Source organism: Denticeps clupeoides, chromosome 6 (genome assembly GCF_900700375.1).
Source record: "Denticeps clupeoides chromosome 6, fDenClu1.1, whole genome shotgun sequence".
NCBI lineage: Eukaryota > Metazoa > Chordata > Actinopteri > Clupeiformes > Denticipitidae > Denticeps > Denticeps clupeoides.
The window spans coordinates 5,734,027-5,749,726 of record NC_041712.1 but is presented as its reverse complement, the minus strand read 5'-3'; the positions used below and the strand labels follow the sequence as shown (position 1 = coordinate 5,749,726).

The window sequence follows — 15,700 nt, the reverse complement described above, 5'->3', positions numbered from 1 at the left end:
GCGTGTGTGAGTGTGTGTGTGTGTGTGAGTGTGTGTGTGTGTGTGCGCGTGTGTGTGTTAGTAGACACCCCCCCCCACACACACACCCCCTCCCTCGTGCGCGTTATTTTCCAGCTCGGAGCCTCGGAACCGCGCGGCTCGATCGATTCGCATTGATTGTCCCTGACGAGCTGCTCCACTTTCCAGCCAATGTCAGGCCGCCTGCGCCGGGAAGGAGAGAAATGGAGGAAAATCTCGGCCGCCCTGGCGGTGTCACTTCCACGCACACTCCGCCTGGCCGCCCGCCCGCAGACAGGACGGCGGAAAGAGGTGGAGTGGACTCTCGGCCCCGGCCTTCAAACACGTCCGCTCGTTAAAGCGGCCACTTTTACTCCCGCCACGACGTCGTCTGTTCGATCGAGATCGGTCCCCGGTCGACTCGGTCACGTGATCGTGCATTAAAAACGTCGCCCGTCCGCTTTAATTCGGTTTTTTTTTTAAGGGAAATAAAACGCGATCGGCGCGGCGCGGCGGGAAGTCAACAGTTCGCCACGTGAATTTCCACCCGCGTCGCGTGGACGCGTCGGGGAAAAAAAGTTCGTTCTTAAAGAGGCATGACGGAATATGAAGTTCGGCGGCGGGAGGAGGAGGAGGAGCGGGGAGATCGTACGGATCGGCGTGACGCGCCGGCGGAAGCCATTGGCCGAGCGGAGGGACGAGAATAAAAAAAGAAGAGAAAGAAAAGAAAGAAAGAAAGAAAGATCGATCTGTCGAAAGCAGCCCGGTTTTATATCCGGGGGGTCGGGTTCGGCTTTATTTGATCGCTGATCGTGTGTGTGTGTGTGTGTGTTATCCCCCCCCCCCCGCCGGTCGGCGGAAAAGTCCACTTCGGTTTTTCCGTGAAGCTCCCCCCCTAAAAAAAAAAAAAAAAAAAAAACCCACGAAGTGTGTTCGCATGTTCGCCTCCTCCGCCAGCAGCGAGCGGGGATGTAGAGGTGGGATCGCGGCGCTCCGCTTCCCGGTAAACCGGCAATTCAATCATAACAAACAACGACGACAAGGTTAAAAGAGAAGAAGAGGAGGAAGAGGAGGAAGAAGGAGGCGGGAAAGAAAGTGCTCGTTCCTCGTGACCGCCGGGTTCTCCCCCCGCTTTTTATCCCGCGTCTGCTGCGCCGCGACGGACGGAGACGCGGAGCGCCTGGCGCGTCCCCTCCCCTCCACTCCGACCAGCCCCGGTAGGTGCGAATAAAACGGGGTGAGTGGGGAGAGTGGGTGGGTGAGTGGGTGTTTGGGAATATGCAGATCCATCCCGGGAACGGAGGGGGGGGTTCGTACTTTTTGTTGGAAGTCTTGCTGGAAAGTTGGGATGTCATCTGCGGCGGGGACGGGGGAAACGGGTCCGCGGAGCCCGGACAGAGCGCTGCTCGGCGGCGTGGAATAATCACGGGACCGGCCACCTGGACGGCGGGACTTACGGCGACTTCGTTCGTACGCAGTCTCTCTCTCTCTTTTTATTCTGTATTAAATATTTTTTTGGAAAGTGGCTTCGCCGTGAACGACAGGTGGTGTCCACGGACGGCCGCGCAACTTTTTCCTTTTTTAATTCCCGTTATGACGGCGGCGACGGTGACGGTTTAAACAGCCGCGACACCGGTGTCGCGTCGCGGAGCGCCCGTCCTTCATTGTTCGCGACGTTCCCGTGATGGGGACGCGGGGGGTGGCGTGGCGTGGCGTGGCGTGGCGGAGGATGATTAAAACGTGCGCGGTGCTGGTTCGGCCGTGATAAGTGACAATTCAACTTTGCGACGCGTCTGTCCCTCCCGGGCCGTCGCTGCTGTTCGTTCCCCGTCCGTTCCCGTCAACAACACGGTCCGCCGGGTCTCTCCGTGCGTGGGTTCGTGGGGGTGGGGGGGTTCTCGATCGAGAGAGAGAGAGAGAAGGGGGTGTCTGCGTGACCGTCGCGTTGGGTTCTGCATTTTACCTGAGCCGAGAACGTGAATACAACCCCCCGCGTGACGTCGCCACGCAACTTTATCACGCGCGCATGTTAAAACTCTCCACGCAGCCAAGTTGTTTTTATTTGTATTTGGTTAAGTAACGGGCTCCAGCCGCCGGTAAGCGGGGTGAAGGGTGCGGGCTCTTCTGCGGAGGGGAACCAATTATCGCCGCGCGCTGACCTCCGGGGAGGGGGCGCGCGCTGCGTGACGTGACGTGACGTGACGTGACGGGGGGGGGGGGGTGGGTGGGCGGGGTGTCTCGGCGCGGCCACCGAGCGTAATTAGTCTAATAACGTAACGTGTCCGGGATATGATGATGATGGCTGTCGTAATTTGATAGTCGGTAGAAGCTCAGTGGGAAAGCAGGTTGTTTTTTCCCACGCGGGGAAGTTTACAGTGTTCGTCGGTGCTCTCCACCGACACTTCATAAACGTATGGCTGAAATAATGACACAAAGTGGTGCGGCCTGTCAAACTTTACACCACGTGACCATCCACCGACATGTCAGTCAGAGAAGCCGGTCAAGTGAAAGACTCGGAAAGTCCAGTCCGGGCCTTGCTGACGTCGCGAACCACCCGGCTTCACCGTGGAACTTTATCAGTCATGGCCGCCAGTGGCGTTCTCTGACGGTCAAACCCAACGCGTTCGTTATTGGTAAACAGCGGACGTGGGCTGGACTGCGACGGCCGTTGGTGTTCCGTGGAAAGACGCGGATATCAGGACGCCGGGCGCCGCCGGCCCGGACAGACTCCTTGTGACCAGCATGTGACCTTTTATTACAGCCAGGTGACGGACCCGAGAACCGGGGACGTCTTTCCTCACCGCTTCGGACCAATTGCTTGGACGAAAATGACGCCTCCCTTTTTACCTTGACCCTCGCAAGTGCTCATGGGAAACGATCCTGGCCAATATTTACTGTCAAGTTCCTTAAGTGCGGAGAATGGATTGGTGTGATTGACTTTTTTTTTTTGGTAATTAGTTTTATTTCCGTAGCCATCGGCTCCAGCAGTTGTGCAGCGTCCCCGCCGGACCGCGTCCAGGCTGAGTGAGCGCTAGGTGTTGTGCGGTTATGAATCATTCATGTCCGGCCCGTATTCTCCGGAGTGCCGCTCGCCGTTTACTTAGAGAGTTTATTTCTACCGTAGAAGTCATTATTACGTCCGAATCGCATTGTGTCGGGCCGAAGCGCGGTATAAAGTAAATATTTCCCTCCCGTACTGGCGGTGTGCGTGGACACTTGCGAAGCGGTGTTGGGTTTCTTCTGGAAGTTAAACTGTTATGGATATTGAAGTGCTTAGCGGTCAGATGAGGACTTTGAGGGTAAAGGAGGGGGGTCTTGGAATAAAAAAGAAAACTTCAGTCATCTTCTTCAAACTCTCTCTCTCTCTCTCTCTCTCTCTCTCTCTCTCTCTCTCTATATATATATATATATATATATATATATATTCCAGTTTAAAGTTGGGTTTTTGGTAAATATTGATGCTGCGTTCATGCTTTCGTGTAGCATTGACTCGTTGGGTCATGTGACCGATCTACTAGTAATTATACGGTTATATTACGCTTATTATGTAGTATATTTTCTCCCCTCCCAAGCACTTACTTTATCAGACATGTTTTGTCATTTCACGCCGATGCGTGCTTCACCAAGACTTGACGGTCGCACGGTGACAAGCCGAGAGGGGGATTTAAAAAGAAAAAACGACTGTGATTGGACGGTTTCTGGCATGGGGCTGCCGAGAGTTCGGTGTTGGCGTTGCGGACGGGGCCGTCGTCCGTGAGCCAGATCGCTGTGACAGGCCACGAGGGCGCTGCCCACGTTCTGTTAGCACGTAGCCTAGCCTGTATTGTGACATCTCTGTTGGTGATGTCACATGTCACAGCAGAAAAGGTCACACAGCTTGTATAGAAATTGGTGTTCGGGACTCGGACGGGGTCCCCGGCTCCGCGCCGCCGGGGGTTCTTTTGACTGATATTCACCGGTTTAATAGTGGACCAGATGGCGTTGTCGCGGGACGGCGGCGAGACGGCGCTGGACAGACCCACTTTGATTTATTTGCTTCTAAGAGTTGAGTTTACGTGAATACTTGAATAAAGTGGGCGGAGAGGATCCGCCGGGCCAGACGGATGATGTCATGGGTTGCGAGGGTGACTCTCTGGGCACGGACACTGGCGAGGGGCGGAGCGCTGGCAGAGGGCACAGCAGGCGGACCGTGGCGGCCGGGAGGGAGGGGCGGCCGGGCGGGGAGGTGGGGTCTGGCCGCGGTCCGCTGGCGCCACAGACCCCTGAGCTGGTGAGAATGCGGGGGCTGTGCGCTCCTGCCTTTGAAGCTTTACCTCCCACTAATTCTGGCCTTCCAATTTCCACACTGCACAGACCCCCCCCCCTCCTCCACCACCACCACCACCACCCCCCCCGCGCTCCCCCTTCTCTTTGTTTCCCATATAAGGACTGGGCCGGCCATTTCCTCGGCTTTTCTCCGCGGGGTTATGTGTGTGTGCGTGTGGCGGTGGACTGGTCATTAAAACCCGCCGTTACCGTCGGCTCTGTAGGTTCAGCAAAGGGGGGGGAAAAACCACCAAATTCACGTCTTTTATACCATCAGCAAGTTACGAGCTTACCGTGCTTCCAGGTCAGTGGCTGGAAACAGTGACAGGAAGTGGTGGGGGACCTCCTCGACTCGGTGACGGGGCATTCGAACGCGAGGACTGGGCGGGAGGCGCTGTGACTTCTCATTTGTATGATGCCACTATTGACACGGCAAGCCATGCAAATCAGGCCTTCCGGTCGGATTTTGCTGGAGGTACGGTGACAGGAACGCGCAGGTGACAGGAGTGCTGTTGGACTCGGGCTTCTGTTCGAATGAAGTCGCGCGTGTGTAAATTAGCCCCCCCCCCCCTCCTTCTTCCTCCGCCTTTTTTCTTGCTCGGAGGCTCCGTCAGATGTGTCCGTGAAATAGTCCTGTCGAAATAAAACACTGTAGTGGGGTGATAATGTCCATTCATAAATACACGACTACGGGGGCCATATAAAAAAAACGATTCAATTCACTCGGACTGTTTCACCTTGTATTACATCACGGCGCAGTTATCATAATCAAAAGTGATTTAACTGGATTTTTTTTTTCCCCCTGTTGACAAATGCTAAGTGCTCTGCTAAGTGGTCCGATGAAAAGAGACATGCTTTTTCTGAATGAGTTACAAATGAAATCTCTATTCCTCTACAGTGGGAAATAAATAGGCTCTGGTCCAGCCATCTGTCTGTAGACGTCTCATTGTTGGAGTGGTCCGCCTACGTGCTTTGTAGACGCTTCTTGTTCACCGCACCTGTCTCTGGGAGGTCCCATGACCGGCTACTTTCCTTGTGAAGAAGTTCGTTCATTAACACATGACCGCCAGTCACGACAAAAGCAAATGCAGCAAGAAATGGATTCCGTTTTTTTTTTTTGCTCATAATCTTGAGTTTGTGCCTCGGAGGTCACAGAGAGGCCATGAAGGTACTTCTATCCACGTGAAGCAGTAGCCTGGGTACATTTGGACTTCTGGAACTATATATGTTCATAGAACAAAAAATAAAACTCCTTGGTTTGCCAAGAGGCATGCTGGAGACCTTCAACCTTGCTGGAAGAAGTGTTTTTGGCCTCGAGTGGTGTGCCTGGCTACAAGTTGTCCTGTATGTGAATTAAATATGCTGGATCATACTTTTATGGCAACCCAATGTATAAAAATCATTAAAGGAGGGGTCGGTTGTTTAGATTAGAGCTGTGCGATATGCGAAAAAATTCATATTGTGATATAAATCAAACCATATACGGTAGACGGTATATATATTGCGGTATATAACTTGACAAGTACATTTAAATGTAACTGTTTAAAGAACCTTTAACAAATACATATAGTATACCAGATAAAACAATATCTGGGCAATTCAAAGTGGACTTTCTGTCACACCCATAAGGCCAGTGAAAAACCAGGTATTATATTACGTTTTAGGATCTTCTGTATTCTGCTTTACATTAAAACTATTGTCAGAAAATATTTCTGTAACAATATGTTTATTCATATTTTATCATTGTCTATGTCACCTAAGATTTTATTTTGTGGTTTTTAAAACTATAATGACTTTTTTTGGTCATTTGACCCCAGGTCAATGACCCCAGGTCATTTCCATGCGCGCTGTCAGTACCCGATCGGTTCAAGTTGCCCGATCTGTTCCGCGCCTGCGTGGCCCGGACCGGACCAGGCACTGACACGCGCACCTGTTTATTACAGTGCGCAGGGACGGCCACATTGTTGACCGACTGAAGCCTTCTTTTTTTATTTATTTAATTCGGCCATAGTATTTTTAAAACCATTTTAAAACCTTTAAAACCTAGATTTAAGGTCATGAGGTCAATGACTAGTCATGTTGAATGATATTTAAGGCCTAATTTTTTTTGGAAACTCGAATTTGGGATTTTTTAAAGAGCCTCAGACACCGTGTCTCAACTCTCAACCAAAACGAATGGCTCGTGCTGCAAGTAGGTGACTTTGTAATCTTCGCAAGCAGGTATTTCAGCGGTAGACTCTCCCATTGGCCAAATTCATATCACATATCGTTTATTGGCATATAATTGACAATGGCATTGTGCTGACGTATTAAAACTGACAGCATGTTAGTATCAGAGTTTTATTACTCCTATTTATTACCACTATTATCTTGATGTGCTTCAGAGGCAAATATTTTGCCATTATACACTATATTCTAGTTTCTTCTAAATAGCCGCCCTTTGCTCTGATTACTGCTTTGTACACTCTTGGCATTCTCTCAATGAGCTTCAAGAGGTCGTCACCTGAAATGGTTTTCCAACAGTCTTGAAGGAGTTCCCAGAGGTGTTTAGCACTTGTTGGCCCGTTTGTCTTCACTCTGCGGTCCAGCTCACCCCAAACCATCTGGATTGGGTTCAGGTCCGGTGACTGTGGAGGTCAGGTGTCCACTTTTTGTTAAGTACATAACTCCACATGTGTTCATTCATAGTTGTGATGCCTTCAGTGAGAATCTACCAACGTAAATGGTCCTGAAAATAAAGAAAACACATTGAATGAGGAGGTGTGTCCAATCTTTTGGCCTGTACTGTAAATCAGATATTGCTTTGATCTCTTATTCTCACGAGACTTTACACATCGGATATTATTGGTCAGGACAATTGATTGTTACTTGACTTCATTGCTGTTTCTACGTTAAGTAACACATCTGTTTGTCTTTGCTTCTTTCAGCAGTTTTCCGGTTGCCCGCGGAAGGATGTGGTTGACGGCTGAGGTTTAGAGAAAGGTCCAGGGCTTTGGAGCCTCTCTGCCTGCCATTGGCTGGCTGACCTGTCTGTCGAGGGGAGGCTCCACCCTCACCTGGTCTTCGAGCGGACCTGAGAGTGCCACTTGGGCCCTCCCTCCCCTCATCCCTTCCCCGACCCCACCCCCCCAGCCCACCCACGCTCACACGCCGGGGCTGGACCATGTCGAGCGGCCGGCCGGAGGGCAGCCGGACAGCCGAGGCCCCGGACCAGAGCAGCTGCAAGGAGGACTCCCCCATCACCGAGCGCCGCAACCGCAGCGGCATCATCAGCGAGCCGCTCAGCAAGAGCCTGAAGCGCTCCCGCGCCCTCTCCCAGTACACCGCGGCGGCGACCAACGGACTGTCCCACAACGGCCCGGCCAAGAGCCACGCGGCCAAGCCCCGGCCCCCCTCCCCCCAGCAGCAGCAGCCCCAGCAGCAGGAGCAGCAGACCGCCGTGGCGGCGCTGGGGAAGCTGGACCGGACCCTGGAGCAGGTACTGGAGGGACAGAACGGCCTGCTGCATTTCGCCCAGGCGGCCGCGCTGCTCAAGCGGGCGGGGATGGAGCACATGCTGCTGCCGGGGGGGATGGGCGTCGGCCTGGGCGTCGGGGCGGAGGCCGGCTCGGGCGCGGCCGACCTGGAGGGCGCGTCGGCGGCCGACGGCGTCGGGGGGCCCGCAGACTTCCCCTACGGCGTGGGCGGTGGCTTCCCCTTCAACCCGGGCCTGTTCATCATGACGCCGGCCGGGGTGTTCCTGGCCGACAGCGCGCTCCACATGGCCGGCCTGGCCGAGTACCCGGTGCAGAGCGACCTGGCCTCCGCCATCAGCTCCGGCAAGAAGAAGCGGAAACGCTGCGGGATGTGCCCGCCCTGCCGGCGCAGGATTAACTGCGAGCAGTGCAGCAGCTGCCGCAACCGCAAAACGGGCCACCAGATCTGCAAGTTCCGCAAGTGCGAGGAGCTGAAAAAGAAGCCGTCTGCTGCTCTGGAGGTAAGAGGTGCCGCGCCATGTTTCTCAGGGGCTGTACACGACGTGTGGTGCATCGGCGGGAGTGTTCGTTTGGTGGCGTTTACCACGATATTCACGTCACGTGATCGGGGTTGTCAGTTGGTCCCCATGTGCTCCTCCCACTATTAACTTCGTAAAAAAGTGGATGAAAACACAATGTAAACAGTTAGCAAGCAGCCAGATAACTTCGCGACGACATTAGCGAACACGCCCCCGCCTCAGAAAGCAGGCCCCGGGACGTCTGCGCGGTATTTGCACTCCTCGCCTCGGCTATTTTTAGCCTGCCAGTAAGTGTTTAATTAGCATACAGGTTGGGCCTGGATAATGTTCGGCTCGGGCCGGATTCGTTCTCGCATCGCGCCCAGCGCGCCGCTCCGGGAGGGCCGGGCGGGGCTCGGCTTTCAGCATTGTCACCTGATCCGGCCCGGGTGGGCGAGGAGAAGGGCGTGGCCCGCGCCGACCCCCGCAGCTACTTCTCCGCCGTGGGGCGGAGGCCGTGGAGGTTGAGGCAGGGGAGCGGGGGGGGTTTCTGTGCGGGGGGTTGTGACAGGTGGCAGGGTGGGGGATTGGAAGTGTGTGTGTGTGTGTGTGTGTGTGTGTGTGTGTGTGTGGGCAGACACTCACCACAGGGTTTTCTCTAATCTGCTTGCCCCCACGTTTGCATTACGTCACTGGCTCCACCCCTTTCACATTAAACTTGATGTGTTTCAACGCACACGAAGACTATAAGTGATAAAATATGGATCAGACGTGACTCTTGTGACATTTTGGCGTCGCGCAGAGCCTGTTTTGTGTTTATGTTGGTTGCAAATGTGTGTTTGGGAGGCCGAGTCTGTGTGGTCTGTGTCGGGAGGGGGATAGTGAGCGTTTTTTTTGGGTTTGGGAGGGGTAAGTGTGTGTGTGTGTGTGTTTGTGTGAGACATGGTCCATCTGGCCATAGGGCTGTCATCTGGAGCACCAGGTGTCAGTGTGGCACAGGCGCCCTCCCCTTGCCCTTCTCTCCTGTGGCACGCCTGCCCGTTTTAATGGCCTCCAAAAGTTCTCGCTCCACAACTCGTCCCTTCGTCCTGCACCGCCCAGTGCCAAACCAGGACGTTCGTTTATTATGTTAATTACGCTTCTGTTTGTTCACACCTACAACATGTAGGAAGCAGCCGCGTCTCTGAGCGAGGCTGCGGCACCCGGCGCCGTTGCGTGATGGACTGAGTGTTTGCGAGGCTGTAAATTACCGATCTTTACATTGACGGCGAAGTGGAAGGCGCTTTCGACTTGATTGCGGTGGATTCGCCGGCGGTGGCGGTGTGTCATGGCGGCGAGGGGCAGGAGAGACATGGCCGGGGAATGCGGTGAGATGTCCTGCTGCTGTTGGTCCTGCGACACCAAGTGACCGAGAGAGAGAGAGAGAGAGAGCGAGAGAGAGAGAGATTCTGGCTCGACGTGTCATGCTTTCATATTTGGTTGAATTTGTACATTAGTTATGTATTAGCATATTAGTGGGTCCAGTGTTGAGTTCGGAGATGGCACCGTACCCATGGGCCCGGCGCCCTGTCATTACTGTTAGTGACACCGATCCACGGTCAACCACGTAGTGTTCAGTGCACCAGAGGCACTGTTGGTGCACGGGGTGGTAAATCGGCGATGAAGTGATACAAATGTGCTAACTTTTATACTCACTGGTTATAATGAATTGCAAATGCAGCTTGACTGCTTGACTGATGCAAATTGAGGAAATCTCTTATTGTGTTCAGTAATCCGATTGTTTATATTCTGAGTGCATGTCATTTGTTCGTTGGGCAGAGTAATTAGACTTGTGACTAATTTATCACTAGCACGGCGCACAGTTGTGTTTCGATTTAAAACATTCTGAAATCATTAGAATGACATACACCCTTTAGTACTTATTAACATTCTTACACAACATTGTTGCACATAATGGACACATTTTATTGCCACATTATCATCTTTTTAATTTTTAAAACCATACCCAGTACCTTCCAAAGGCATGCATTTTTATTTATTACTCTATATTACATTACATATTAAGCTGTCAACTGTAACTATAAGTGCAATATGAAACTTGATGGCCCATACGCCACTTGCAGTAGGATCTATATACCTTTATAAGATTTATTTATGTGGTTGTAATCCACTTCTGTATGTCTTCTTTTTCGTTTAGAATCTAGATGCAGACGTGGATCATCAATCATTTATTTCGATTGTTTCAGATGTGATTCAGTAACATGCTCTACTGACATATTCCCTAACCAGCAGTCATGTTGAGTGCAGTAACATTATCACTGACACTGTAGTCTGACAGTGAGCCGGGGGTCAGATCAGGTCAAGATGGGAGAGAGGCGCTGGAAAACTGTGGAAAACGGAGTGACTTGCAATTTGCAAGTGGCATGATTCATAGGTATTGTTACATATCATTTTCCTTGTTTTATGCATGTGCATTGATCATGAGAATATATTGAAAACCTTCCTTTGTGCACAGTTTACTAAAGTAGTGATATTACAGTAGGGCGGGGTGGGGGGGGTTCTCTAGATTAGTTTATTTATGGCTCCGGCCGGTTGGCTGTATGGAGCGGCGCAGACAGAAACGAACATGATGTGTTATGTGCATTATGTGTTATTTTGGGTGGATCGCTAAATTCGTCAATCCGCCCATCCCCGTTTGGAGAGAAGTGTGTGGTTTTTTTCTTGCACGCGTTTCTGTGACTGATGTGATTTGTGTGACGAAGGACACCTACAGCCCTATTTATGTGCGCGCACGTGTGTGTGTGGTGAATGCATTACGCGTCGGGGTGTGTGTCAGGGAGAGAAAACAGGAAGTCGGGGCGTTAGTGCTCTAAGCCCGGGGCGCTCTCAAGGTTTCCATTGGAAGCTGTTGGCGACGCGGAGCCGGCCGCAAAGCGGAACACACACCGCGGGGGGGCGGGGCGGGGGTGGGGGTGGCTGTGCGTGCCCAGGCCTCTGCTACCTCACACCTCGCTGGCCAGAGATGTCTGGATTTATTTTAGGAACGTTACGTTCGAACTGAAACAAGAGGAGCGCAGAGGAGAAAAGGGGCCTTCGCTGCAGCAAACTTGACTTCAGCGAACTTGACGTTAGTGTCGCGTGTCTGTGTGTGTGTCTGTGTGTGTTTGCGTTCCGCTGTTGCTTCTTAATGTGTGTCTTTGGACCTGTGTTTTAGAAACCCTTTTATTCGGCATTTTTTAATGGTATTTGTTCGTGTACAGGTGTGTGATGTGTGTGTGTGTGTGTGTGAGAGAGAGAGATTCAGTGTGTGCACATGGGGGTGTGTGTCTGTGTGTGTATGCAATAGAGACCAAGATTCCGCGGGGATGAGGTGTGATATCTTAGCCTTGGCTGAGCACGAAGGCCTGTATTTTGGCATTGGGTGCATAGCAGAGCTGTCACCCTCCACCCAGACACCCAGACACCAGACACGCTCTCATCGGACGGAGCACGCGGCCGGAATCGCGGAGATAAAGCAGCCCGACGCGACGTCTGCGTAGACGGGCCAACGGACGGACAGGTAGCTGACAACAGCGCGTGGAGCAGAAGAGGACTGGCTCACCATTTTACTCTTTTATATTCTTCCCTAAATTACGATCACATCTGAATATAAATAGTCAAAAATAACGCTAAGTTAATAGCTATAATATCAAAATAATAACAGTTCAACTTAAGAAGGGTTGAAGAGGATGAGATGGGAGGGTTGAGTCCAGTCCTTAGGTCCACTCGGTGAAACTTGGTCCAAGAATGACCAAATAATGGGCATGAAATTGCCGCCATAGAAACAGAAATACTGTCATTTTTATCTATATATTTACAAAATTGGAACAATTAGACATTCATGTAGCATCATGTACGGTGCTACTGTGGAAAAGCTTTTTGGCGTGCATCGCCCCGCCCCAGATCACATGTGCCGTGAACAGAAAGCCAGCGGGACACGTTCAAAGGCAACGGGACACGGAGAAAGAAGAGCAACAAACGGCCCATTCAGTCGCGCATATCTGAACGCGTCCTCTCTCAGAAGCTCCAGCCCTGCTCACCCGCACCTCGGAAATTCATCCCGGTGGCCGCCTGCGGGGACGAACGGGCCCGGCGCTGATGGATCCGGCCGTAGCACATTCATAGCAAAATCAATAAACACAGATTAAGATAGCGGCTGTGGAGGCCGGACGTTTTCTGATGGATGGTGACCTTGGGACTGGGGCCGCCTCCGTCCTCCGTACGAGTGTTTGTACGAAATGTGGGTCGGAGGGCAGGAGCCAGAGGTCAGGAGATCACCTGTGAGGAAGCCTCCAGTGAATGGGGGAGGTGGTAGGTTAGGGAAAGTCGTAGGTTGTGGCCGGAAGGGACCGGCGTGAAGGTTCCTGATGGTCTTTGGTATGCTGGCTGCTGTAGGAAGTGTTTTTGTGCGAGTTCTTCCCCCGTTTGTGTATTAATCGGAATCGTTGCGTTTCTGTGGTGTGTGCGGTTGTGCTTTCAAGGGCGTTCGTGCTCAGACGCCGGCCGGCCCCTCCCGGAGACCCCGCGTGGGGTCCGGGCGGACACGCCGCTGTCCCTAACGGGTTGAGGAGGGCGAGGGGGGAGGAGGACGAGAGCGGCTGGTGGCACCAGTGCGGCCGGCGCAGGGGGAGCGCTACGTGACTGCGCGGTGGCTAAATAATAAATGTGGCGTATCGGGTTTCACGTGGAGTCAGGGCCATGGCCTGTGGCTGTAGAGGAAGGAGGGGAGGAGGCAGAGGAAGAGACGGTCGGGGTTTTACTGCCGCGGAGGCTCGAGGCGCCAGTGAAAAGGGCCGTTTGTGTTGGTGCGTGTGTGATTCGGTATGCGTCCTGTTGACCTCTAGGATTGACCCGTCCGCTGTGGCGGCGGAGAACACGTTCCCAACATGTGCAAATACGCCGTTAAAGGCCGGAGGAATGAGCAAACTGGGGCGTTTCAGCATCTCTAACCTTGTCGTTCCCGTTCTCCCTCCCTCGCTTTTTCCTTCGCTTCCTCCAAGAAGGTGATGCTGCCGACGGGTGGAGTGTTCCGATGGTTCCAAATATGTGTGCAAATATGCCGCTAAGGCCAGAGGAAGGAGCCAACTGGGCACACTGGGCTGTTTTTGCATCATCTGGACGCCACTAACCTTGTCTTTCCTTCTCTCTCCCTCTCCCTTGCTTTGTCCTTCTTTTGCTCCAAGAAGGTGATGCTGCCGACGGGTGCAGCGTTCCGATGGTTCCAGTAGGACTGTGACCCCCCCCCTCCCCCCAACCCCCCCTCAAAAAAAACCTGCACCCAAAGCTCTGCGATGAAGTGCAATGCCAATTCTCACTGGGATCGTCTCGGGCACGGACACTGGCATACAAACACCAACGACAGCAACAACAACTACAACACCAACAGCAACAAAAAGAGAAAAGTGCAAAAAAGAAAGAAAGAAGAAGAAAAAAAAAGAATTAACAAATCAAAACAGAAACAGGACAGAATAATCAATCGAGTTATGGATGCACCTACTTTATTCCTTGAACCAAAAATTTAAACATAAAGAAAAAAATCTATGGCAACTTTCATTCCCTTTTATATGTTTCCATTTTGGTACCTTTTTGTCCTTTTTCCAGCAGGTTTTTTCTGTCGCTTAGACATGGAACTGTTCATTGCCAAACAGAAATGACAGACTGAGTGCGGACAATCAACTAATTTCTGTGTTTGGTGTTTATGTCGTTCATGTGTGGAAAGATACAGTACTTGTGTAGAGAATGTAAATTTTACGGCTATATTTTAAAAACTAGTGGCTAATGGCAAGCACTATTGTAATTTAGCACCATTGTTCTTACTTAAATCTGTATTTTATGTTTTTTTTTTTTTTTTTTTTGAGGTTTTTCTTTTAAAATCTATTGTTTTTTTGGGGGCGGGGGAAACTGATTCATGTTTGTCTTTTGCAAGATAAGAAAAAATAAGATGTAAAAAATCCTTTTTTTTTTTTTTTTTTTTTTTCCCCGACAAGAAGTACACCCCTGCAATACTTTTGAAGCGCCGCACAGATGGCCCCATTCTTTTAGAGTTACGTCCGGAAACATCGGAAGTTGCCCAACAAACTGGCGTGTCTGAGGTCTCTTTTCTGTTTTTTTTTTATTTCTTTTTTAATTTAGTGAAACTGGCAGCCTTACACGGTCATGTCCCTGACGCGAGTGTCTGTCGCGACGGAGCTCATCGGCGACACCGGGAGACAGCACTTGCTCAAGTTGTTCATACAAACGCACTGAAATATTTCTATCTATCTCTCTCTCTTTTTTTTTTCATGACGTTGCCAGTAGCTACATCTTTTGAAAAGAACAGCAATGTTTGTATTCAATTAGAACTATGGGCTGGTTTTTTGTGAATAAAAACAAATGCATGTATTTGTGTCCAAATTTACAGTTCTGATGTCTGTCTACTTGTCTATTTGCATGTGGTTTTCATTTCTGAATTGCGATAAGAAGAGAAAAGCGCCAACAGACGTGGGGGAATACTTCCATCTGAAATGTTCCATTCTACATTAATTTAGTAAAATAAAGTCGACGGGATTGAAGAACTGTTTCTGAATACGTCCGCCTGTAGAATCTCTCTCGTGTGGTGTGGATCAGGTCTGCCGGTTTATCGGCGGGATACTGCAACATCTCGGAAAAGGAAAAAAACGTCTCGGAATGTGCAGGTGTCATTTGCCCGGCCTCCCTGGGTACAGCGTGACATTTGCAGGTGAGGCAACACAATTAGAACCCTAATGAATAATTGATAATTAGCCAATAAAGGCTGATTAAAAGCTGTGTTTTAATTGAAAGCCTGTGAGGTGGAGGTGGCTGGCCTGGTGCCTTCCTCAGCCTTCCATCCAGGCCCAAACCCTCGTACCTCGCCCCCGGTGCGTTCTAATGACACTCTCCTCTGACGCTGTGTGTGCGTGGCGCTGCAATCTGTGCTCTTAACCAAGACTCATTTTCAGGACCGACGGCGTCGACGGGAGCCCGACACGCAGGGTTCCACCGGAGCGGGCCCGACGTTCCGAGGTGAAACTCGCACCCCGGTTTACCTGGCGAAGATGCCAGTGACACCCCCGGTACGTGTATTAATGAGTGCAGGTTTGTACCGCAGGACTGATAATGAATGCGTGTCTCTGGTGGAGGCCCAGTTTTTCGGTGGGGCTTGTGAGAAGGCGTGAGTGAGCGAGCGAGCGAGTGTGTGTGTGTGTGTGCGTAAGTGGCTGGCGCGAGGACGGAGCTTTGCGAGCACACGGCGCATTACCAGCTCCTCCCCACCCCCCCACCCCCCGGTGACAGCGATGGGCCGGTGCCATTGCCACGGTGCTGGGAGGAAGCTGAGTCCCTGCATTATTAATGTGTGCCGCGGCGTCCGTGGCTCCTCTGAGCGCA

At 51.7% G+C, this 15,700-nt stretch overlaps 1 protein-coding gene across 7 annotated transcripts in view; it reads left to right on the top strand.

The window, feature by feature from the left end:
* cxxc5a (CXXC finger protein 5a) overlaps positions 1 to 14,204 on the top strand; it is a 14,592-nt gene extending 388 nt beyond the window's left edge. The window contains exons 1-3 of one of the 7 annotated variants that reach the window (XM_028983700.1): positions 893 to 1,214; positions 7,233 to 8,278; positions 13,498 to 14,204. In XM_028983700.1, the coding sequence (XP_028839533.1) occupies positions 7,466 to 8,278; positions 13,498 to 13,542 (858 nt within the window). In that variant the 5' untranslated portion in view covers positions 893 to 1,214; positions 7,233 to 7,465 and the 3' untranslated portion in view covers positions 13,543 to 14,204. Of the gene's footprint in view, positions 1 to 892; positions 1,235 to 1,371; positions 1,468 to 7,229; positions 8,279 to 13,497 lie in introns of those variants that run through there. The other 6 variants (XM_028983695.1, XM_028983696.1, XM_028983702.1 and 3 more) reach the window with 6 other exon arrangements.
* Positions 14,205 to 15,700: the final 1,496 nt, after the last annotated feature.